At 35.7% G+C, this 25,605-nt stretch overlaps 1 protein-coding gene across 4 annotated transcripts in view; it reads left to right on the forward strand.

Moving 5' to 3' along the window:
- Nucleotides 1–25,110, forward strand: part of Micu3 (mitochondrial calcium uptake family member 3) — an 85,730-nt gene extending 60,620 nt beyond the window's left edge. For 2 of the 4 annotated variants that reach the window (XM_004672594.2, XM_045141374.1), the window contains 7 exons: nt 5,592–5,687; nt 13,456–13,556; nt 14,038–14,209; nt 18,169–18,277; nt 19,972–20,129; nt 21,409–21,477; nt 23,027–25,110. In XM_004672594.2, coding sequence (XP_004672651.1) covers nt 5,592–5,687; nt 13,456–13,556; nt 14,038–14,209; nt 18,169–18,277; nt 19,972–20,129; nt 21,409–21,477 — 705 coding nt within the window. In that variant the 3' untranslated portion in view covers nt 23,027–25,110. The remainder of the gene's footprint in view (nt 1–5,591; nt 5,688–13,455; nt 13,557–14,037; nt 14,210–18,168; nt 18,278–19,971; nt 20,130–21,408; nt 21,478–23,026) is intronic. The other 2 variants (XM_045141378.1, XM_045141379.1) reach the window with 1 other exon arrangement.
- The last annotated feature ends 495 nt before the right edge of the window (nt 25,111–25,605 follow it).

Genomic DNA, 25,605 nt, shown 5'->3' on the forward strand with positions numbered 1-25,605 from the left:
TTAGCCAGATGCACAAGGGGGCACATGCTTCTGGAGTTTGTTTGCAGTGGCTGGAGGCCCTGGCGCACCCATTCTTTCTCTCTCCCCCCCCCCCCCGTCTCTGCCTCTTTCTCTCTCTGTCTGTCACTCTCAAATAAATAAGTTTTAAAAAATTTAAAAAAAAGAATGTATTCTCTAATATCTGGTGCAGTCCTGTAAGTATGTACATATGTATGCACACTAACATATTGTCAATCATGTGCTTCCAGTATTCTCTGTCATTTACTGACAATTTTTGTCTGCTTGACCTGTCAATTAGTATATTAAATTATGTGCCATAATAATAAATTTATTATTTACTGGTATTGCTTTTAATTTTTGTTTTAGCTATTTTGAGGCATAATTATTACCAGTGTAAGAATATAGAATAATTATATCCTTAGGAAATCAACTCTTCTCTTAGGTACTATATTGGATTTCTAAATGTGTTCTTGTCTTAAAAATTATTTTAATTATTACTATAAATATGCCTTCTTAAGTACTTATTGTAAAATATTTACATTATTTTCTATTTTGTTTTTTTTTTTCTTGTTTCTTGTAATTTGATAAAGCTTTTCCTGTTTTTTAAAATAATACTCTTAGGTCAGAAGTTTATTTCAGATTAGATACATAATTTTTAAAAGTTTAGCCACTATGTAGCTAAAGAGATAAGAGAGCTCAATGTCCCCAAGAAACCCTTCCATAAGTGTTCTCAATCATAATTCCTTTCTGTCCTCCAAAAGATTACTGGAGCCATGACTTTTATGCCAATCATTTCCTTCATTTGCTTTGCTGTGTACATATCCTGAACAGTATAGTTTAGTTGTACCCATTCTGTGCTTTATATAAATGGAATCATTATATGTAGTCCCAGTTCATTCTCTTGTATTTCTGTAAGCAATGTGTCTGAGACATTTTTTTTAATTTTTGTGGTCTGTTTACATTATTAAAAAGAGATTTTGGAGCCAGGCATGGTGGCGCATGCCTTTAATCCCAGCACTCAGGAGGCAGAGGTACGAGGATTGCCATGAGTTTGAGGCCACCCTGAGACTCCATAGTGAATTCCAGGGTAGCCTGGGCTAGAGTGAGACCCTACTTCAAAAAACCAAAAAAAAAAAAAAAAAAAAAGATTTGTTTATGTGTGTTGTATGTACATTTACCATATTAAGATTACAACTGAAGATTTAAAGTATACTAATCCATTTTAAAATACAATTGATTACACAAGTATTTTTATGAAAGCTGACTTCTCAGAAACGTAGTGAGGAGAGTTATACTATTGTGTGGCTTCATAGAAGATAGCTGGTTTCTCACAGCCATTTTCTCTCTGTACTCATCCAATTGCAAAGTAGTGTTTTGACAACAGATACTGGTTTTGTTTGGGTACCAGTAATCACTGTGAGGTCATGAATGCACCCATTGGTTCATGTCAGGAGGACAGCACCCAAAGTAGACTAAGCACCCTGTGGCTCTTACTCATTCCACCTCCTCTTCTGCAATGTTCTCTGAGTGTTGGAGGATGTGATAGAAATCTCCTTAAGTGTTACACTTGCTCGACGTCCTCTTGTTTTCTATTTTGATGAAGTTTAAGGATCCTCAGTGTCTGCCATCATCTCCTCAGAGATGGTTCTCTGGCTAGCAGTGAGAGCTTTTTGCCATTTCCTGTGCAATGTTCCCTGAACCCTGGTAGGTGTGATAGACATGATTCTTTATTTTTAGTAAATGAAAATAATTTAACTTTTATTTGACTTCTGTCATTGAAAGTGAAAAGCCACATCTGAATCTAATTATTTATCTTTTGTAAATAATCTTGGTTTTTGTTTTTTTCTGGCTGCTTTGAATACTTTGCCTTTGTTACATTTCTTGCATGTGAGCGTGTGTGTGTGTGTGTGTGTGTGTGTGTGTGTGTGTGTGTGTGTCATTTGCCTGCAAAGAAGTGCATATGTGTGCATGTGGATGAGTACATGCCATAGCACGCTTGTGAAGGTCAGAGGACAACCTAGGGTGTGGGTCCTCCCTCTCACCTTGTCTGAGGTCACAGAACCACCTCCAGTATGGTCCTTCATTTTACCTTGTATGAAACAGGATCCTTGTTTTTTCACTGCTGTACTTGTCAGCCTTGCTGGTCTATAAGCTTCGGCATGATTGTCCTGTCTACCTCCCAACTTGCCTAATTGTGCTCAGGGTCTTACAGCCTGATGAAACCTGTTGAGCTTCCAAAGCAGTTGGGTTGTTTTCTTCCTTTGACTCTTGATGTCCACTGTTGTCATCTATGTGAAGATTATCTGTTTTCCACTTTCCTCTGTTTACTAAGAGTTTCATGGGCTTTCTTTTACCCTCTGTCTCTTACCTTCTCTCTAACAGTTTGACACACCTGGGTGGTGGGAGGGGACTAGTCCCACACAACTTTAAATTAAAATTCTCAGATTAATGATTTTCTGGGCCACACTTGTTATAGAAGCAAAAAATATATAGTTTGCTTTTATTTGTGTGTATGTTTCTTACTATTAGCAAGCACCATTATCTGTATCTATAGGCTATTAATTGATTTTTCCCTTGTTAACCTAATCTCTGAATAAAACTTTTCTCAGGCCTTAACTATATTACAGCATATTTACCTGGCTAGACATGGAAAACTCTGTGGCACATTTATCCTGCTTATCACAGTAATATATAACCATTTCTAAACCAGGCTCCCATCTTTCTAACACACTTTTCCTTCTTTCTTTGCTCCATCTCTCCCTTACATTTTATCTTTCTATGTTTTTCCTTCCCTATATTCTTCCTATCATAGATATCAGGAATAGAATATCAGGGGGTGACGTGAATACACGAACAGGATCCTGCTTTGACTCAGTTATGTGAAACTCTTGATGAGAAGGGAGTTCTACCAATGACAACTTCTGAACTTTGACAAAAACTGTGTCCCCCTTAGGAGGTAGAGTACATGTAGGATATGCCTATGCCATGCAGTTTTGAAGTTCTTTTGAATTTTGCATGTGTTCTTTTCTCTCTTTTATTGAAAGTCTATACTTAGCATATGTCTCTGGTACTCAGACTTCAGGATGTCTTTATTTGTTTACCGGGAGTCACTTACCTGTTTCATTGCCATCCCAGTCCTCAGCCAAACTAGTGTATTTTCTCTTCCTCCTTCTCTACTCTGCCTGTATAGGTTCTGGTTTTATATTAGTTTTGCATTTCATCCTTTTATAATCTATTTTAATTTTCCTGTCTACTTTAAGCATATTTTAAGTGTCCTGTTTATATTTTTCTACAATAAAATCTTCCTGCTTGTTTTGCATGTTCTGAAAATTTACTCTTAGTTTCATCATCCAAGTAACTCATTAAAATAAAAAGTAAGTGTTGGGCTGGAGAGATGGCTTAGAAGTTAAGGTACTTGCCTGCAAAGCCAAAGGACCTGGTTCAATTCCCCAGAACCCTTGTAAGCCAAATGCATAGGGGGGCGCACGCCTCTGGAGTTTGTTTACAGTGGCTGGAGGCCTTGGCGCACCCACATTCATTCTCATTTTCTCTCTTTCTCTCTCATCTCTGTCTCTCCCTTCTGTCTCTCAAAATAAGTCAATGAAAAAAAAATGTTTAAGTGTTGGCTCCACGACAGACACATGCATATAGACAAACGTATCAGTGAATGTCCAGGCATTATCATTGATCCATTAATTCCTATAAGAATACTGTCACTGCCCTTTGAAGCTTTATAACTTAAAAGTTGATATAAGAGAAAATAGAAACAAATATATCCAATTATATTTCACTCATATTTCAGCCTGATTGAGACTAGAGATAAATGATGTATAAGTGGAAAAACATAATATATCTGTTATGACTAAATATATTAATTTTAAAAGTCATATACTATTCTGTTAAATATGATTTTTAATATTTTAATCATGGAAAGGAAAAGGAAGAAAAATGTAGTACTCTACCATTCAGTGATTGTCTGTTTGCATATATTTGCTTCTTTTCTATACTCATAAAATAATATGTTTTGTTCAACTAGGTCTACGTGTTCATATTTGTCGATTTTTTTTAGTGTCATGGAGGGTGACCACAGTTTGGTAGTAGGAAAAGATATAGATTCACAACATTATTTCCATCATTCTTGTAATAATCATATCCTGTAGACCTTATTTTCTAGTTTGGTAGATTCAACAAACCTTTGTTGTTTTTTTTTTTTTCTTACTTATGTTTTAACATTCTAAGTTACAAGTAAAAATATATCCTTATTCAAAATAGGTAAATAATATTTGAGAGCATAAATTTAATGTAGTATACACTGAAGTTATTTCAAGTATAAATAAAAGAAAATCTACTGTGTTGCTTCATTCACTGAATTTTACCTGTATAGCTGTAATTAAAGTTTACTTAGTTACAAAACCAGTAATGACTGTGTTCCTTGTCATGCTGCTGTACTGACAAGTTCTACTCACTTCTTTGGAATCTAAGTGTTTTCCTCCAAGAGCCATTACTATTAACATTTTATTACATTATGGGCAAGGGAAATGCTTTCCATTAACAATATAGTTGATTAAAGTTAGAATATCTGTAACTCCTATCTGCTGTATAATTTTACTAATGGCAGCAGGGTTTTTTGTTGTTGTTGCTTGCTTTAAATAGTCTCACTATCCCAGTCAGGCCTTGAACTTGAACTCCTGCTGTACTCAAGGAGTCCCTTCTTTTGCCTCCAGAGTAGGTGGGACCATTACCATATGACTCCCACACCCCACCAACACCTGACTTTTAAAAACAAAATCAAAAAGAAAAGGGAGAAAATTCTGTTAATCTGCCACACTACATTTTCTTCTTTCAGTAACCAAAAGATCACCAAAGCTAAGAACAATGCATACATTGTGCCAGTAACTGATTTCAGTTATTTCTTTTAGATTCACATTGGGCTTACAGTTCAACATGCTCAAATGAAAATTAGACTACTTCTTATCTTGGAAACTCTTCCACTGACAGAAAAACTAATGTCCTGTCCTTTCATAATGATTAAAGGTTTCTTTCCATTCAGAATAGGCATGCCTACAAAATCCCAGAGAAGGTTTTCAGCATTGAATCTTAAACAGTTTTATTTCTTTGTCACAAGTTTTAACTTAAGCTTTATATCTATGTAATATGGATAACACCATGTTTTTTTGTTACTCTAACAAGATGAATAATGAAAAATAATTATTTTTAATTATGATTTAATAGGTTTTAACAAAGTTAAAAAATTCAATGACCATTTAGTGCATAAAAGTTTAAATAATATCTTTATATCACACTTTCTTAGAAGTTTTGCATGTCTCAATAGAAGGGCAGAAGGAGGGGTTGGAGAATTTGATTCTTTTGGATGTAGTCACGTAGAAATAGTGGCTATATAGCATTACACCTCTGAAAGCACCAAGGATCGACAGCAGTGTAATACAATACTGCTGTCACAGAAAACACCCAAGGTAAGCTGGTGTGCTTTCTTGTCTTTTAAGTTGCTTAAAAGAGACTTAAAGTGTATAAATTGTCATTCTTTGTGACTGTTCTTTAGATTTCAGTTGTCCTTCTTAAAACTCCCACAGGTACTTAAAACAGATGCAGAGGAAATTGTCTCCAGAAGCTATTGGGATACACTGAGGCGTAACACGAGCCAAGCACTCTTTTCAGACCTCGCAGAGGTATCATTAACCTCAACATGGTCCTTGTACTATTTGCCATTTTGTTAATCCAATCTTCAGTTCATGAAAATGAAACAAAAAATGGACTATATTTTCTATTTTTTTCAGTTCCTATGTATTATATATAATTCCTGTATATGAACTATTGGCTGTTTAATACAATGGCTATACTGACTACTTGCAAAATCACCTAAAATAATCTGTGTTAAATAAACTTAATTCCTATATAAAGTATACCCTGCTAATATAATTAAAAGGAAATAGTATTATGTTGCTAAGACTACTTTCTAAATTTGAAAATAGTAAAAGGCAAAGAGTTATACGATCTGAAGAGAAACCAGAGTATGCAAAGTCATAGATGCACTGAATCTTTCTACCTTGTGTATGAGTTACTTTCTTATTTCTGGTGAAAATGCCTAACCAGGAGTAGTTTATATGGGTTGGGAAGATGGCTCAGCTGTGAAAGGCCTGCTAGCTAGGTTCAATTCCCAAACTAGACGTAAATAGTGGCACATGTTTCTGGCATTCATTTCTAGTGGCAAGAGACCCTAGCATGCTGCCCCAACCCCCTACACACTTGGAAATAATAAATAATTTATTTTAACGAAGCAGCTTGGGCTGGAGAGATGGATTAGAGATTACGCACAACTCTACATCACCCAACGACCCAGGTTTGGTTCTCCAGGTCTCACGTAACCCAGATGCACATGGTGGCACATGTGTCTGGAATTCGTTTGCAGTGGCTAGAGGCCCTGGCGTGCCCATTCTCTCTCTCTCTCTCTCTCTCTCTCTCTCTCTCTCTCTCTCTCTCTCCCTGTCTCAAATAAATAAAAATTAAAATAAAAAAAAGAAGCAGCAGATTAAGGGCAGAAAGGATTTATATTCAGTTTACAGTTTCAAGAGGAAGTCCATCTTGGTGGAGAGTATGACAGGAGCAGAACAGCCAGTATGGGATCATTGTACCACCAGGAGGAACTAAAGAAGCAAGCAGGACTGGGCTTTAGCATCTCAAGATCTGCATCTAGTGACATACTTTCTCTAGCAAGGTTCTACCACCTGAGGGTTCCACAACCTTCCTAAATAGTACCACCAACTGGGGATTAAGTATTCAGACACATGAGCCTATGGAAGATAATTTACATTCAGGCCGCCATACACTGCAACTTATAAATAACACATGAAATGCTGGAATCTTTCACCTAGTAAAAGATAATGGCTGTTATGTTAGATTTAAACAACTGAATTTTCTCATGCTCATAATGAGTGGCTTACCAAGGGTTAGGAATAAGGATGTGTGGGGTAGGGTCAAGGAAGAGGATATTTTAAGATTGCAAGTTCACAATAAAACCAAAAATTAGATTGCTTTGATTTTAGTTGTATCATGTTGAATTTGATGCTGATATACTCCTTCTTGCTGCATTCAAGGTAGATTGCTCCTACTCCTCACTTCTGTTATGACACTGTTGACACAGATTTTAATCTTACAGTTGGTTTCTAATTTTATTTTTTAAGCTTTAACTTTAAAAAGTTGTACCTAAAAAATCTAAACTAAATTATAATCAGTCTTTAACTTCTTTTACTTTCCTCTCGTTCTCCCTCTCTCTCTCTCTTTCTCTCTTTCTGTCTGTCTTTCTCTTTTTTTCATGTGTGTGTGGGGTGGTGGTGGTGGTGCTTTGCTTTTTAATTTGAGATAAGATCTTGCTGTCTGCCCAGGACCCAAGTGATCCTTTGCCTCCCCTGCCAATTGGCTAAGACTGTGCTTACTTAACTGAGACTTATGTTTTCTGTTTGCACAGTGTTACTCAGTTGGGATCTTTAGTCTAGGGCAAACACTTGGAAATGTTTATTGTCTCCGTATGTTGTATTTTTAGTCCTACCTATATAAATAATTTATTCTCCTATGACTGCTCTGTGATAATTAGATCTGTTATAATTATAACCAGCCATTGTGTTCAGAAGTTAACTTTTAAATTTGAGCTATGTGCAGGAATGAAATGGCAGATATCCCATTTATAGTGACTTAGAACTCATTTTTTTGTGATCAATTTTGTAGGCACACAGTAGTCGATTCAAGAATAAGAACAATTGAAGCACTGTCACTATGAGTCTCTGCAAGTCAGTTAACAGTGACCTACATGTCAGTGTCTGTCCCCAGACTACAGTATCTACCCCTCCCACACCCCAGGCTGGAATACCCACCACAGACTCCTCAGGTGAAAGAAAGTTCCTACTTCCTATCCTCTAGCCTTATTCAGTCACATCTCATTCTGTATAGACAAGATCTGTAATTAGATTTTTTTCAATTTAAATTAAACTTGGGAAGCTTAATATCAAAACTTCAATCAGGTCTTATATATTAAGATTATATGATTTATATAAGATCTTTGGAAAATGTTAATTATCCTATGAGAGGAGTGTAAGTTATGGCTTTTACAAACCTCCTATAGCCAATTTTGTACACACTCACACTCCCCCCCCAGCTCAGCATTCTGTGGCATTTGCTCAGTACAGTGAAACAGGCTATAGCATGTGTATTAATCCTATAGAAAACAACAAACATGAAAAATCATGCTGTTTTTGGAAAACTAGTTTATCAGCATATTAGCTACCATCAATCTACATTGTGATCATAAGCTACTGAATTAGTGACCTGATCCCTGCATCAAGTAAGTCAGATGGAGAGAAAACTCAAAAAAAAAAAAAAATAAGCAAACCAAAACTTAGATTGTGTTTCAACATAAAATAATTATTTGTGGATTATCTCTCTTGCTATCCTCCTATAGTAGAGATAATAATGATAATTAACTATGTTACAACTAATCATAATTCTTTATGTTAATATGGATAATAATGTGGCAAAGTTATTTTAGTATTTTAAGACTAATTAGTTCAGGAAAAAGCTTAGAAACTACTTACATATATTTTTCGTGCATGTAGGTATGTGTCCATGTCTGTGTGCATGCATGAATGTACATTTGTATGTGGAGGTCAGAGGATAATCTTAGATGTCATTCCTGAAATGCTATACCTTATTTAATACAGGGTTTTGTTTTGGCCTGAAAATTTAAATTTTTGGTTTGCTTTAAGTCCAACTCACCCAATAGATAACTTAAATGCTCCATTAAATTAAGTTTGAAGATATCTTCATTTTTACATAATAATTAAAATATGTTGAAAAATAGCTGTCTTACTATACACATTTTAAAATTCAAAGTAATCTTGGTTTTATAAATCATTTTGGGTGTTGGGATTGAACCCACAGTTGCACCCATGGTAACACACACTCTACTACTGAGTTACACCCCCACTACAACCTAAAATGATTTTTAACCATATCAAATGAGATAATGGACTTGCATATTAGTGGCACATGAAGTCCTGTTGTGGATTTTTTTTTTGCTTTGTTATGAAAACACCTGAATTAATTTTAACAATAAGGACATGAATCATAGGGATGAAGTCTATTTTGGTCTCAACCATCTTGTAATTTAAGTTATATAATAGAGTAAGGACACCAGTGGTATTGGTGGAGCTTTTGGTGCCTCCACACAGTACTCAGTTTTCTAGTTTTTCTTCTGATGTCAAAGCCATGCCTTGGTGAATGTGGATTGTGTAGGTCCATGCAACCTGAGTCTAATGGGATTTCAACACTGAAGGACTAAGTAAAGATCTGCAGTGCAGGGTGAGCCTGAGAAGGGCTAGGTGAATGAGCTCATTGCCAACATGTCAAGCAGTTGTCTTGCCTTCATGTACCATTCCTTCAAACACAGTGATATAACAACATTGAAGGATAATAGTACTTGATCATATTATCTGAGGTCACTAACGATGTTTCTTGGAACTCTTATTGTAAGGCTTATTCCAGGTTATTATGTTTATTTTCACAAAAGAAAAGAGTATACAGAATAAAATTACTTTTTCCAATTAACTTTTTTCATATCTAGTCATATTCTAACTTCCTAAAAAGTATCAACTTGGCAGAAATAAATAGCAGTACCTAACATGTGTTGAATATTTGCAACATGCTAGAGTTCATGAATTATCTAATTCTTAAAACATTTTAGGATCCCTAGTTTTATTATTCTTGGAATTAATAATATCCTCAGAGATTAAACTTCTCCAAAGTCACTAAGTCAGTGTCTATATTCAGTGCCAACCATCTGACTCTCAAACTCATCATCTAATCTCACCACATTACTGGTTATTTTATGAGGTAAGCACATTTTTATAAATACTGTCACCAGCTGTACCACTTTGTCACTGTACCCCTTTCACCTACTCCATTACTCCATCTTCCACATATGTGCCTGGATCTTCTGGGTGGAAGACTGGTACCTCATGTGTAGCATGTGTTGCAGTCTGGTTTGCATTGCTGGTAGAAATCACCCAACCAAGAGCAGCTTCTGGGAAAAAGAGATTTATTTTGGCTTACAGGCTCAAGGGGAAGCTCCACGATGGCAGGGGAAAACGATGGCATGAGCAGAGGGTGGACATCACTCCCTGGCCAACATAAGGTGGGACACAGCAACAGGAGGGTGTGCCAAACACTGGCATGGGGATCCTGGCTATAAAGCCCTTAAGCCCGCCCCCAACAATACACTCCCTCCAGGAGGCATTAATTCCCAAATATCCATCAGCTGGGAACCTAGCATTCAGAACACCTAAGTTTATGGGGGACACCTGAATCAAACCACCACATTCCGCCCCTGGCCCCCATAAACTGATATCCATACAGGACGTAAAATACAATGCATTCATCTCATTTTAAAAGTCCCCATAGTTTTTATCAATCCCAATGATGTTCATACATCCCCATAGTCCAAGATCTTTTAACTGAGCCATAATACCAAAAAATAACTTCAAAAAACCCATAATGACACAGAATAAATATTCACACTGCAAAAGATGGCATTGGGCATAGCAAAGAAACATTCAACCAATACAAGATTTAAAACAACCAGGGCAAATATCAAACTCTGTAGCTTCAAGTCCAGCAACTAACCAGTGACAAATCTTCAAATCCAATAATTCTAACCAGCAACAAGTCTCTGGCATTCCAATTCTGACCCCCCAGCTAGGCTACTCACAGTCCTGGGAAACTTCATCCAGGCCGGCTAGCTCCTTAGCAGCCATCTCATGGTCCCGGCATCTCCACTGGGTCGCCACTGCAGTCCACGGTTCATACTCATGGCCCCATGGGGTCTCTATGCAGGCAACCAGCAAACCCTCTTCACACTGCCCATGGCCATTTCCAAAATACTAGACCGTGTTGCAAACTCAATGACCCTCTTTCCAGCATTTCCTATACTCCACAATACCAGGTAGGGTGCCAATTTGTTAATCCAGGGGGGAATAAAGCAGACTTTGAAGAACAGGACACTCCTTGAGCACTCAGGCCCCTTCTAAAGAGTCTACATTATTCTTGTTGCCCCTGCGCAGGTCAGTTAGCCCAGTCTCAAAGGTTGTAATCTTTCAGTTGCAGCTGAATGGGCAACAGTTCACCCAAAGATTTTTCTTTCTGTGCCATATCCCTCTGCACACACCACTTCATTTCTACGCAAAGCAACCCTGCACAACTTCTCAGGACATGGGCACAAGAGCAAGCTTCTCACACAAACTGCTAGCCCAGTCCAGGCAAAGCTCTTTCTCACCCTCATAAACCAAACCTCACAGTCCATAGTTCTTATTGCATTCAGGTCTTGCAGCTCAGACCAGAATAATCCATCAAGCTGTACTTACAGCACTGCAAGGCATCTCTTAGTCCAAGGTTTCAACTCCTCCCACATTCCTCTTGAAAATCAGCTCCAAAAGGCCAAAGCCACAGTCAGGTGTCTAGCAGCAATCCCACTCCTCGGTACCATTTTATTGTTGCAGTCCGGTTCACATTGCTGTTACAAATCACCCAACCAAGAGCAGCTTCTGGGAAAAAGAGATTTATTTTGGCTTACAGGCTCGAGGGGAAGCTCCACGATGGCAGGGGAAAACGATGGCATGAGCAGAGGGTGGACATCACCCCCTGGCCAACTTAAGGTGGGACACAGCAACAGGAGGGTGTGCCAAACACTGGCATGGGGAACCTGGCTATAAAGCCCTTAAACCCGCCCCCAACAATACACTCCCTCCAGGAGGCATTAATTCCCAAATATCCATCAGCTGGGAACCTAGCATTCAGAACACTTAAGTTTATGGGGGACACCTGAATCAAACCACCACAGCATGTCAAAGTATAATCAACTGATTAAACAAAAAATAGGTTAAATCTTAAAGGAGGATCCATGATTAACATCAGGTGTCTTTTTTCCCCAATGATTTTTACATCTTATGGCTACCAGTCAAGAGTATTTGTGTGCTTTATTTACACTCTCATTTTAATTTTATTCTCCAAGTTGTTACAGATAAGATTATTTTCATTTTACTGGTATAGAAGCTGAGGGTCAAGAAATCAGTGAACACAGGACATGTGATTTATGTGTGTATGCATGTTGGTGTGCATGTGCAGATGGAGGCCAGATGATAACCTTAGGTGTCATTCCTCATACCTCTTTTGAAACAGTGTCTCTCATTGGCCTGAAGCTGCTTGGCCAGCAGCCCCAGAGATCCTCTTGTCTCGGCTTCTCTAGTGCTGGGATTATCATCACATGCTTTTTTTTTATGTGGGTTCTGGAGATTATACTCAGGTCCTCATTCTTGTGAGGCAAGCACCTTACTCCCTGAGCCATCTCCCTATACCAGGACCTCTAATTTGAAATCCTATGTCTTTCCATAATAACTATCTGCTGCTTCCATGAGGTGCTAGTGAATAGTAATAGAACCATTCTTTATCCTCTCATGCTTGGAATTTTAATTGAAAGGCTCATACCAACTCTCATTTGACAGTCATAATAAGCTTGTTCAGGCTGATTTATTTAAAATGTAGTATGTGGGTTAGAGAGATGGCTTAGTGGTTAAGCGCTTGCCTGTGAAGCCTAAGGACCCCGGTTCAAGGCTCCATTCCCCAGGACCTACGTTAGCCAGATGAACAACAGGGCTCACGTGTCTGGAGATCGTTTGCAGTGGCTGGAGGCCCTGGCGTGCCCATTCCTTCTCTTTCTCTTCCCTCCCTCCTCCTCTCTCTCTCTCTCTCTCTCTCTGTCACTCTCAAATAAATAAATAAATAAATAAATAAATAAATAATTTTAAAAATAAAATGTACTATGGGACACTTGGCTACTTGGTTACATTATTTTTCTCCCTAGCAATCAGATCAAATTGTTATCAGATCTTCAAAGAAGTTGCAGTGTTGTAAAGGTTTTTTCAGGTGTTCCAACCACTGAGAATACTTGAGCCTTCTAAGCAAACTCAACTGAGAATGAGTAGTAGATGTTCCAAACCAGTTACCAGGAAGTTACATGCTGGAGATTGACTATAAAAATCCATATGAAATTACCTAAGTAAAAAAGATCACTTACAAGATTACTAAGGAATTTCAACAGTTTTTGATCACTTAAGGTATAGATTCCCTGCAAGATGGAGGGGTACTTTGTTGTTTTTAGGGGGTGCGGTTGTCTTTTGAGACAGAGTCTTGTGGAGCCAAGTTTTCATTTTCATAACTTTAGCTCCATTATAACTCTGGTACCATCATAACTGTGGTTACCTATGATTTTTGTTTTAATGTTAATAGTTTTGCATTCTTGATTTATATTTTGCTAAAATTATTTGAGAGACATTGAGCATCTCAATTCCAGCTTTATGTTGCAGCTGACTTTTATTAAACTGGTTTGTTTTCAAGCGTGCTGATAATATCACAAGTTTGGTGTCGGATACAACCCTACTGGTACACTTTTTTGGAAAGAAAGGAAAAGCTGAGCTCAACTTTGAAGATTTTTATAGGTGAGCTTAGATTGTACTAAAAATTGCTAGAATGGTAGGGTCCAAATGGTCTGTAGAAATCATTGAATGTAGTACAATCACTTTCATACTTGGTTTTAACTCTGTATAATATACCTGTGTAGCAGTGGCTATAGGTATGATATGAAATTACTAAATGATAAAAATCTGCATTTCTGGATTTCCATTTCCTGTATATGCAGAAGAATGTATGCTGTCAATGCCTTAATCCCAACAAGCCACAATAATATCAAGTAACATAGTCTCATCACTGCTCTGCAAGGTGTTTGATTATCCCTACTTTACAGATAAGGAAACTTGAGCTGCAGTCAGTTAGCAGTAGTCCCTCTCATAGTTGCACACATTCTTTCCCATTTACAAAGTTTCATGAAGCTTTTGAGTCATCATATAATTATTTTTTTCCACGTGACTTTTTCTAGCACAGTTGGATCATTTGTTTGTTCTTTATTGTACTTTTTCATAGATTCATGGATAACCTCCAAACAGAAGTTCTGGAAATAGAATTCCTTTCCTACTCTAATGGAATGAATACCATCAGTGAAGAGGATTTTGCTCATATTCTGTTACGATATACAAATGTAGAAAATACATCAATATTTTTGGAAAATGTGCGCTACAGTATACCTGAAGAAAAGGTATCTAAATCTGCTGTGTTTGTTATGTACATTTATCTGGAAATTATAGATGTATATTTTTATAAGTTGTATATAGGTCTGTAAAACAAATTTCCCTTCTATTAGTTCTATAGTTCCTCTGAGATATTTCAAATATATATATATTTTCTCTAGGTCACAAATGCTCAGTTAAATTTTTAAAAATTAATTTTAAGTAGAAATCCACATTTTTCTTAGGAATGTTGAAAATTCCTAATACTGTTAGCATTCATTTTATTCAGATTAAAAATATTATTTTTTTCAAGAGAATTCTAGTAAGCTATAGGCTTTGACTAAAACAAAAACATCACTTCATATGAAACAGTTTATGTGGGCATCTTTTCTTTCACACTCATTCATTTTTATGGCACCCTTAAAGAAAGGTCACTTGAAGAGTGCTGCTAGTGAGTGAGTGATCTTATCAGCAGCTGAAGTGAAGCTTTTCAAAGACTTCTGCTGCCCTGAATGTTTAAGGACCTGGGACAACTGGTTGTCTATTTGCTTAGTAACAAATGTGGTGTCAACACTCCTTAGCAGTTGCATTATCTAGTGGTATTTGATTGCATCATTGCAACTGAATAGAGCTGGAGTCACAAGTATCCCCTTTAAGCATGGGATGTTTTGGATATATTGCCTTCTATTTGTGTTTATGAAAGGATCAGGTGAATGTATCCAAGAAAAACTTGAAAATAGTTTGACACTGTTTAGAATGGACACATTGTGACAATGTTAACAATTCTCAAAGTTCCCAACAGAAAGAGCAGGGGGAAAAAAAAAAAAACTTGATGCAGTGGGCTATTAGTTTACATATCTTTTCATCGGGAGACTTTTATCTGTTTTCTCCATTAAGCTGAGTTTTTCTAACTCATAGATAATTCCCTAGAAATAAATCCTGAGAATTATGCCATTCACATACTACAGTATTATTTCTGGCCTTCAGTCTGTTTTTTTTCTTCCTTTTGTTAAATGGAAACATTAGAATCTGTAACTCAGAAGTGAAGTTCTATAAATGATGAGCTTATAAGAACTTTTTTTTTAAAATTTAATTTATTAGTTTTCTTTTCAGCAAATACAGGCAGTTTGGTACCATTGTTTAGGTTCATCCATGATCTACCCCCTCCCAATGGACCCTCCTACTTGATATAAATGGGTCGTGCATTGTGGAGTTAGTCCACAGTTATTGGTACGATAAATGTCTCTGCATATCATGACCCAACATGTGACTCTGACATTCTTTCCACCCCCTCTTCCGAAAAATTTCCCTGAGCCATGTTGGGTTCATTTTTGGTCTGCTTCAGTGCTGAGGTGTTGGGGGCCTCTGAGGCTCTGGCTCTCTGATTTGGTAGGAGTTGATTTTTCTCTGTGTTGGTCTCCTTCCCCTTTGTGCTGGTATCCGGTTCATCAGGAAAACAGCACCCTTGCTTGTTTCGCCAATTATCCTTAGTTTCATTCGGGCCCCTTTTGAGGTATGTTGGGGCAGCTCTCTCCTTCGGATCTGCATCTATCTGAAAAACAGAAGTAGATTTGGAAAAGTAACGGAAAATAAGTTAGCACCCGGAAAATTGAGATAACACTTACTTTTTTGAGAGTTTAATAGGTGTAGGTCCTCTTGTACCCCATGATTGATGGTAGCTTGATATTGGAGAGTGGGCTTATGTTTGGGTATGGTTCTGACTTGTTTCCCAGCTCCAGCTGTGGGTCTCTTACCACTGAGGGGATCAGTTAGCCAAAGCAAGAGCAGTTGGTTCCCCACCATGGCTGTGTGCCACTATTGCACTTGTGTGGGCATCACATCAGGTTATTTGTTGCTAATTAGGTTAGACTATGAGTTGCTTGGACATATATTGGTCATTTCCCCCAGTCGCCCACGTAGTACCTTCTGGCACTAGACATGCTGACTGTCTGGAAACTGACTCTCTCCTGGCTTCCAGCCATGCCATTATTATTATTTTTTTTTTGATAGTGTTTTTGCAATTAATTTTTATGAATTTGGCTTTTTCCAAAATAAAATTAAGTTAAATTCAGCTCCTGCACACTTAATTAGTTGAAGTGTCTTAAGCACTACAAACTACAATAAAAATGAAAAAATTAATAACTACGTTGACTTAATTTGTTGATTTTTTTGTAATTATCCCTTTAATTGTCTGAGTATTTCCAAGTATTAAATTTCTTTTGGAGGGTTTCTGATAATTAAGCACAAATTCAAGCCCAGGGCTTTCTTAGTCAGTGATACTTCTATAACCTCCTTAAGTCTTTCCCTTCCTTCCTCCTCTTTTCCTTTTCTCCCCAGTAGTAGAAGAGGAAGAGAAACTATTTGAATAACACTTTACATTTCTAAAATCCTTTCACTTTGATTTACTTACCTCAGTTACTAAATGTCAACAAGGCCTTATTATAGCACAAATGATATAGTGACAAGATAACTAAGACCCTTCTGTGTTAGAAAAACATTTCAGTGGCAACACAAAGTAAATGTAAAAATAAATCATAGGCTTTCACACAGTGATAAATGTAGTGAGAGGGCCAAGCATCATGCGACTGGAGAAGTGGGCTGTTAGGTAGAGTGTCAGAAGAGGTTACTCTTAGGAGAGCCTGTGTGGAATGAGTCCTGAGAAGGACTGGGAAAAGAGCATTTCAAGTAGAGAAAGCAGCATATATACCATTAATTTATTAATTGTTTTTCTTGTTAAGAAAAGGATAAAAGGCATTTTGTTAGTATAATGAAAAGTGATAGAATGGGGTAGGAGCTAAGATTTTGTTCTAGTAGTGACATGAAGTGATAAAAAGCTATGTGGTATTTAAATTTTAAGGTCAGGATCCAGATAACTACCCTACTTTATAGTTTCTTCGATTTTTCAACACTTTCTTGTTAGTGTTACTTCCTCTTTTACATAGCCTTGAATTAAAGTCAGAATTTGTTAATCCTAAACTGTTGGTCCTCTGCTCTTTTCTCTGTATGTTTTCTTAATCATTAATTTTGCTGGCCATGTCCAAACTTATATTCTTAGAGATACGTTGTTTAATTTCAAGTAACTCTCCTGTTTAATTGAAGTACTGTCAATACAGAATTGCATCCCAGCCCGTGGCGTGGGAACTCCCAGTGCTCCAGTGCTATTTCCTGTTGTCGTTGCACTTTACCCTGCCTGTCCTCACAAGTTCAGATAAACTACTGTTGATGCTTAGTCGACATTTTAATTTTTTTATTGTCATTCTAAATGTAGTAATGACATAATGCTGAATCATATTTAAGGACTACATGTGCAAAACAACAATTACATTTTCAGGGCTAAAAATTAGTACTTCATCAGAAAATTTTCAGAATTAAAATATTTTCACTTATTGTATGGCATCCTGTGTTGTGTGTGTGTGCGTGTGTGTACATGTGCTCGTGCAAATGCATGTGTATATGTATGTGGAGGCCATAGGGCAACCTTGGATGTCACCCTCAGAACACCATCCAGCCTTTTTTTTTTTTCTTGAGGTAGGATCTCTCTTTGGCTTGGAACTCATCAAGGATGCTAGAATGGCTGACCAGTTGGCCTGAGAAATTCTCCATCTCTCTAGTACTGGGATTAAAGACACATGCCACCATGCCCAGCATCTTTACATGGGTACTACAGATCAAAGTGAGGTCCTAATGCTTGTAAAGTAAGCACTTTACCCACTGGGCTATCACCACAGCCCCACTGCAGCATGTGTTGGAATTCTGTGCTAAGACATTAATAAATATTCACCTGTCATCTTACTAAGTAAAACTACCCAGTAAGTATAAGTCTGAAAGAAACCTGTACTCTATTGACAGAAAAAGTTTTCCAAGTATGTTCTGGAAATGTTTGCCTATGGAATATACTACCAATGCTTAATCTCTCTTCTAAGTGTAGTATACTTATTTTAATGAATTTGTCAATACTGTTATATTTTTATTTATTTTTCCCAAATAGGGCATCACATTTGATGAGTTTAGATCATTTTTCCAGTTTCTGAACAACTTAGAGGACTTTGCAATTGCACTCAATATGTATAACTTTGCAAGCCGTTCTATAGGACAAGGTATGTAATCCTGTTTCAAAAATTACAAGCAAAGTATATTCATAAATTATTTCTAGATATTTTGGCAATCAGCTAATTAGATATTTTGTGTTGTGCATCCACTTACCTGAAAGTCTGATTTTGTATTTTCCATGGAAAATCAGTTCTGACCTTTAAAAGAAAAGCATAGTTTAGGGAAATGTGCTGATCTTTCTATAGAGTCTATTTTTATCCCTAATTTCATACTGTAGAGGGACACTAATGATACATAAAAAAAAAAAAAGCTTGAAGGAAAAGATACCTTGTGGCCTCTTAGAAACAGAGGGGAATAATGTGGCCCTGTGGAAGATGCATCAGGCTGTTCTCCAGCTCCATAGACTCACCTAGGTTGCTGTCTATATTTCTGACTTAATCCCTGCCTGCTCAAAAACCAGAAATATAGTAGCGGAGTCACCTGTATGCCAATATTGACCAGTTCATGAGAATGATATATAAAATTGAATACTGACTTACCTTACTTTACAAAGATATACAGCTATCATAGAACTCCAAATGCTGTCACCCTCAGGACCAGCTCATTTGTTCCCTATAGATTGGCTAACAAGCCAAGTCCTAGGATTTGCCCCCTCAGGAGCCTGGGTTCAACTCCTAGCACCAACACTCCACACCCACACATACCAGATGCATTATATGGTCTCATTCCTTTATTCATAGAGTCAGAGAAACCTGAAAAAAATATGTTTCACTCTTGTTCTAGACCAGATGTCCAAACATTGGAAGGCCCACCTCTACAGATCAGCCTACATGTAAAATGCTAGCTACTATTTATTTGTACCAGAGTGGAAAGTAGCTCTTTTACTCTGTGGAGCTAGGAATGGGAAAAAAGTGATGTCACTCTTGCAGGTGTTTAGGATATATCCCTTTGTGTCATTTCTTATGTCATTACTAGCAGCCACCTAAATGGTACTCTTTCCACAGCTATTCGTGATGTTTTTTAGACAACTGACAAGAGTCTCCTAGGACAAGAATTAACCTTTCTTTGACACAACTACTAATAAAGAGAGCAAACACCTCATCTCAAAAAGTGCAGGGAGGCCTCTCTGCCTCCCATGTGCCAGTGTTCTCCGTACCCAGACTCTTCATTATTTTCTGAATGTACTTTATGCTCTGCCCCATGCCACATCTTCACCCTTGTCATCTCATCTACCATTTCTCTGATCGCTGCCAGATGAACTTCCCATAATCCTTCAGGGCTTAGCTCAAAACACAAAACCCTGGCCTTTCCAAGTCAGTGCCATTCTCTTCCCCCACCCTGCTCCACTGTACACAGAAGCAGTCACTCATCTCAAGTTCTTACTGCTTTTGGCACTTTTGGTCTAGCCCTATATAATGGTCATTTGGTGTTAGAGTGTCTCATCTCCCATGTCAAATGTTTCTTAGAAACCTGATTTTACTAATTCCTGAAGTATTTATTACTGATAATAGGCATGGATTAAGCATTCACTGGTTGAGAATGTATTAGTAACCTAAAATCTAGCTGCTGCGTACTCTTTATTAATACTACAAAATGTCTTCTTATTCCCTAAAAGACATCATAATTAAGTCATGGGTTATATAAGATCATAACTCATGTTTACAAACAACATCTTTTATAACCTTTACAGTAATTAGCATTATATACCATTTCTTTTTCTTTGTATGTGACATTTATCTAGATGAATTTAAACGTGCTGTCTATGTAGCAACTGGACTGAAACTTTCACCACATTTAGTGAACACTGTCTTCAAGATTTTTGATGTTGACAAAGATGATCAATTAAGTTATAAAGAATTTATTGGAATTATGAAAGACAGACTTCAAAGAGGATTTCGGGTAAGCCTACATATTTCAAATCAATTGATAAATCTTTTCTTAAATCTGAGAGAGAAAAGTCAGAAAAGTTCAGAAAGAATTTACATAAAATTTTAAGGATAATAATATAAAATGTATTTGGAAATTAAAATCATAGGCCACGCCTACTTTATAAACAATTTCAGGTAATAAAAGAGAATTATTTTTAAAAATATGTAAAGACACATATTTGACTTTTTTAAATAATTTATTTTCATATTGAATGAATTAGTCTTCATTACAGTTTGGAGAAATTGTTACCAGATAAGGAAAGTAACTTTCAAATATTTTTGTCTGCTGAAAAATTTCTTTTCCTATTTATGTACTAGAAAGTAATCACTAGAAATTTATACAGCCTCCAAATCCTGAAATTTAGTAGGAATCAGTAAATATTTATACATCTGATCTATTCATAGATGTGGCAGAAGTGGAGAAAGGGTCAGTCAGTCCTTTTAAGATTATTAGTTAGTATATTCAGTCTTCCTTCTTTGAAGTGCTATGAATTTTAAAAATAGAAAACCCATATGTAGAAAATGCTGGTTTCATTTTAGACAGTATATTTTAAAGATTTCTAAATGGCTTTAAATCCAAGTTGTCTCAGTAAATATGCTGTGTACTCAACTGCCGCCTAGTGGATAGTTGTTAGCATTTCAGTTGATGCATAAGGGGCCAAAAGGACATACATTGAAGCCCATTTTTTTTTCCCCTCAAACATGTAGCAAGATCAAATTAAAAGGTTGCTGTAAACCATTGATATTAGTTTTATCTCTTCAGTATCATGTGCTTTCATTTTTGTCTTATATGTTTTTGCATACCTGTGCCTGTGTTCCCACATAGTTTTATTTATATTTGCAGTTTTATAAATAATTGGCTTTTATTTTTAACTGATAGATGGTGATTGTACATATTCATGGGTTACATTGTAATGTCTTAATATATGAATATATTGTAAAATAATGTCAATCTAATTAATACATTCATTATACTTTGCAGCAAGAGCCTTTCAAATCTATTTTCTTGAACAGTTTTGAAATACACATGATTATTAGCTGTACTCATCATTATGTGTAATTGATCTTGAAAACTTGTTCTTCCTGTCTAATTGAAACCTTGTACCCATTGGTCAGCTTCACCTATTCCCATTAGTCATCCCAACCTATGCTCACCAGCACTCTACTTCATATGTTTGACTTTTATATAAGTGAAATTATGCTGGATTTCCCCTTCTGTACATTCAGATACTTCTGACTCTGTTCCACAGGGTTATAAAACAGTCCAGAAATATACCACTTTTAAATCCTGTCTGAAGAAGGAACTTCATAGCAGATAAGTATGTCCACTTCCATTTGTTTTAAGTTCCCCAGTAATAATACAGGATCAGTCATAATTGATTTTTATACTATTTTAAAAGTAGCTGAGGGCTGGAGGGATGGCTTAGTGGTTAAGACGTTTGCCTGCAAAGCCAAAGAGCCCAGGTTCGATTCCCCAGGACCCACGATAGCCAGATGCACAAGGGGGTACACTGTCTGGAGTTTGTTTGCAGTGGCTGGAGGCCCAGGTGCACCCATTCATATTCATTCTCTCTCTCTCCCTCTCTTTCTCTGTCAAATAAATAAATAAATAAATAAATAAATAATTTTTTTTGAGTAGCTGAAAGGGAATTAAAGGCATAGCATGTGAGGAAACTCTGGTATCAATCCCCAACACCACAAGAGAAGAAAATAGCTGAAAGAAATATCATTAAAACTTATAATTTACTTTTAGGCCAATAATGTGTCTTTTCTTAATTTTTTTATGTTAAGGGGTTGGAAATGTAGTTTAGTTAGAGTTAATTTCCTAATAAGTGACAAATAGGATGTGAGCTTCATTCTTGCTTTTAGTAAAATCATCTTGGTTTTCATTAGCTGTTATCACCTTAGATTATAGTGTCCTAGGAAGAATAAAGAAATTTGTCCTTTTTATTTTATTATTTGACCCAAAGAAATATGTCAAACTTGTTGCTGATCTACAAAGTGAAAAGTTTGTTTTTCCTTTTAAAGTAAACTGTGGCTATATAATTTTGTTCAGATATGGGTTATGATTAGTTTTCCATAACAGAGATATTTTTTGTTTATTTAGAAATGAGCCTAAGGGCCAGAGATATAGTTCAGTGATAGAATACTTAGATAGCATGTGTGTAAACCGTGGGTTCAATCCCCAGTACTTCCAAAAAAGAAAGAAAGAAATGAGTTCCTGTGTGTTTTTTGCTATTTCCCTTAAGCTTAAAGCATTCTGTTCAGTTCCCAAACTGTTGTCACAGTTGAGAGGTATAAGAAAATAGTTAAGTAGGCTCCTTACATGTAAAATTTTTTAATCAAATTTTAATATACAAGTATTCATTTTTGTCTTTCTGAAAGGAAACTGCAGTAACCAGTATTTTGCAAACTGTATGGAATCCACTTTGGAAAAGACTGGTCCAAGATATTTAGACTTTTGTAACATAACTGATGTACTAAGCAAAACTCTTAACAATTGAATCAACAAGAACAGTCATTCTGTTTTAAGGAACTACATACTGATTCATGAGAACTTGGACAATACATTGAAAAAAATAGTACATCCCATATATACTATCATATAGAAAGTTCTCTGACTGGCCCTTCTGATTTTACATATTGCTGCATATGCCATAACTCAAAACAACTATAGTTCTAGTCCTTTCTAAAACTGAGTATTAGAAAAATTTCTTTAAAAAATAAGCTGCTTACCTTTTATGTGGACTGTTCTTCATTGGATAACTGTTTCATATTATTTTCATGAGAATTTTGATTAATGCCATGACCTCTGATTTATAGCCTAAATAAATATTGTCTTTTTTCATTTTTGTGTTTTTTTAATAGATACTCCTAAAACAAGAATGAAAGGAGTACAATCTATGTGACAAATACAAGAAGCAAAACTTTCTAAGAGGTGGTGCAAGTCTGAAATCAGATTTTGTAGAAAGTCAAGGAGAGGTTAAATATTTGAATTCTTAAATACAAACAGATACGAATGCATCTCTGTATTACAAATGTTAGCCCTGGGTTCAATCCCCAGCTCCGCCAAAAGAAGAAGTTACTGCAAATGTTAAATATGGTTGAGTTGAGCTTTTGCATTGATTTCATGAACTCTGCACTTCTTCATTCCCTTCTGAATTATGTGGATACTTCCAGTGACTATATGAGAATGGACTTAATTATTTATTTATTTATTTATTATAGATTTGCTTTATTTCAAAATAATTTATGAATCATAGACTATACAGATCACTTCAAATGGACAGCACATTTTCTTTTGTTTTTGATTGTGAACTTATTTGCACAAAATGAATATTACTTCAGATTTGTCTTAGGACCCTTAGAGTTATTGTTAGCGCACCTATTATTAATTACATTGAAATACTTTTGGAAAACAAAAATAAATTAGGTTATTAAATGACAGGATGGTTTACATTAACTTTAGAAGGATTTATGTAACAGATGGTGTTGCGTTTTTATTTCAGTTTATGTTGTTTTGTTGTGTTTTGTTTTAACTTTTTGCCAAAGCCAACAGGATGTCAGGATTTTATGTATACAGTGAAGAAATCTAAAATGCAGGTTTGTTTAAAAATAAAGAATATTTGTTTATGGTTAGAAGCAAGAGCAGTTGTAATAGTAATTGATGTATCAGTACTTTACACAATGCTGCTCTTGATTGCAAGTGGTATGTGTTAACAACAGAAAAAGTTGTTTCCCACAGTTTTGTAATTCACTGCCCATTGTTACCATATGTCTGTAGTGTGAAATAAGTATTGTACAAGAGTAAAATAAAGTAGATTAGAAGACTGATGTGTGTTTAGGCAGAAGATAATGTTTCTCACAAAAGGACCACATATAAAATAGATGCAAATAGTTAGCAGTAATAATCATTTAAATCATTAATTATTTCAAAACAGTATGTCTTAAAAGGGAAAATAAAACTTTCTGTTGGGCAGAAAACCCATTCCCGAGGCCAAGTCTGAAGGTTTGCAGATTTAAGGTCTGTGTGGATATAAGCTTAAGACCAGCCTGTATGACTTAGTTAAGACCTAAAAAGAAAAGAGTGGAAGAAATAGCTCAATTCATTCCCAACACTTCAAAGTAAAAATTAAAAATAGAAAAAGGAAAAATAACACAATTAGATTTTACACTGAGAAAAAATTTGAGGTTGCTTAATAGAAACTTGTCTAATTAATAGCATTAATTCATGTAATGATATTATAAAATAATATAATGAATTTAAGTTAGTATTTTTACATATTGTATGTGGACGATAAGTTAATTTATGGTCTTTTCTGAGACATATTTAATGTAAAGTACATACACTCCAACTTTGATGTTACATATGAAAATAGCAAACATTGACTTTTTATAAGTTATTAAATGTGAAATTGATCTGCATCAGCTTATTTATAAAAGTAATGTTATATCCAAGAAAATGTTAATGGCATTGATTTTGTGTTTTTTAGACTTTTTCACATTATTTGTCTGGTATTATTTATTGTACCAATATAGCAACACAAATGTACAAATTTAAGATTCTTAGATAATATAATTTAATTTTTATCTTCTTTAAAGTTTGAGTCAATTGATTGATTATACAGTGAAGCATACCTACTCATTTATGATGTGTCGGGTCCATTATGCTATATACATTGAATGTTTTCAGTGATACTTGTTATGTAACATAATTGAAAAATACAAATGAATTTTTGACGATAAGTTATATTATCATATACATGGAAAATATTGTAAATAAAAGTTTAAATTAGATTAGCCTATTTAAAGTCTAGTCATCCTCCCACAGAAAATACTATGCTACATACATAATAATTCTTTAATGTTTATCATTGTGAGTGGGTGAATATCTGTTTGTAAGGCTGCACCATAATGTACAAATGAGAATAAAATACTCTGATCACTGGAAAGAAGCTAGTAAATTACAGTAATTTCTTTCATAATATCCCTCTTGAGTGTTTTCTTACATAAAATGGGAGGCAAAAATACCTCACTAAATTGTTGGTTACATATTTAAAATATTTTTAAATTTTTGCAAATAACGTACTATATATGTATGCTATTAACTTCATAATTTACGTCTACAAACTATTCTTTGTAAGCACCAAACTACATATAAAAATTTAGTAGTATAATTTTTTTAAAGAAAGCCTGTGATATGATAAGTGGTATATAATACTTCTAAGATTTATTTCATAATGAATTCATTAACTTAAATCTTGATTAATTGTTCTTATTATAAATTATAATTGTAAAGCTATATGTCTTACATTCTTATATGATCTTAAATAAATATACCTGCTCTTCAAACCAGCAGCATTGCAGTTTGCTGTTTTGTGTATATGTGAACTTTTCTTGCTGAAAAGATTTGTGGGTTACCATTTGCCTTATACCGTTTTCTGTGG

The sequence above is a fragment of the Jaculus jaculus genome, chromosome 1 (genome assembly GCF_020740685.1).
Source record: "Jaculus jaculus isolate mJacJac1 chromosome 1, mJacJac1.mat.Y.cur, whole genome shotgun sequence".
NCBI classification, from domain to species: domain Eukaryota; kingdom Metazoa; phylum Chordata; class Mammalia; order Rodentia; family Dipodidae; genus Jaculus; species Jaculus jaculus.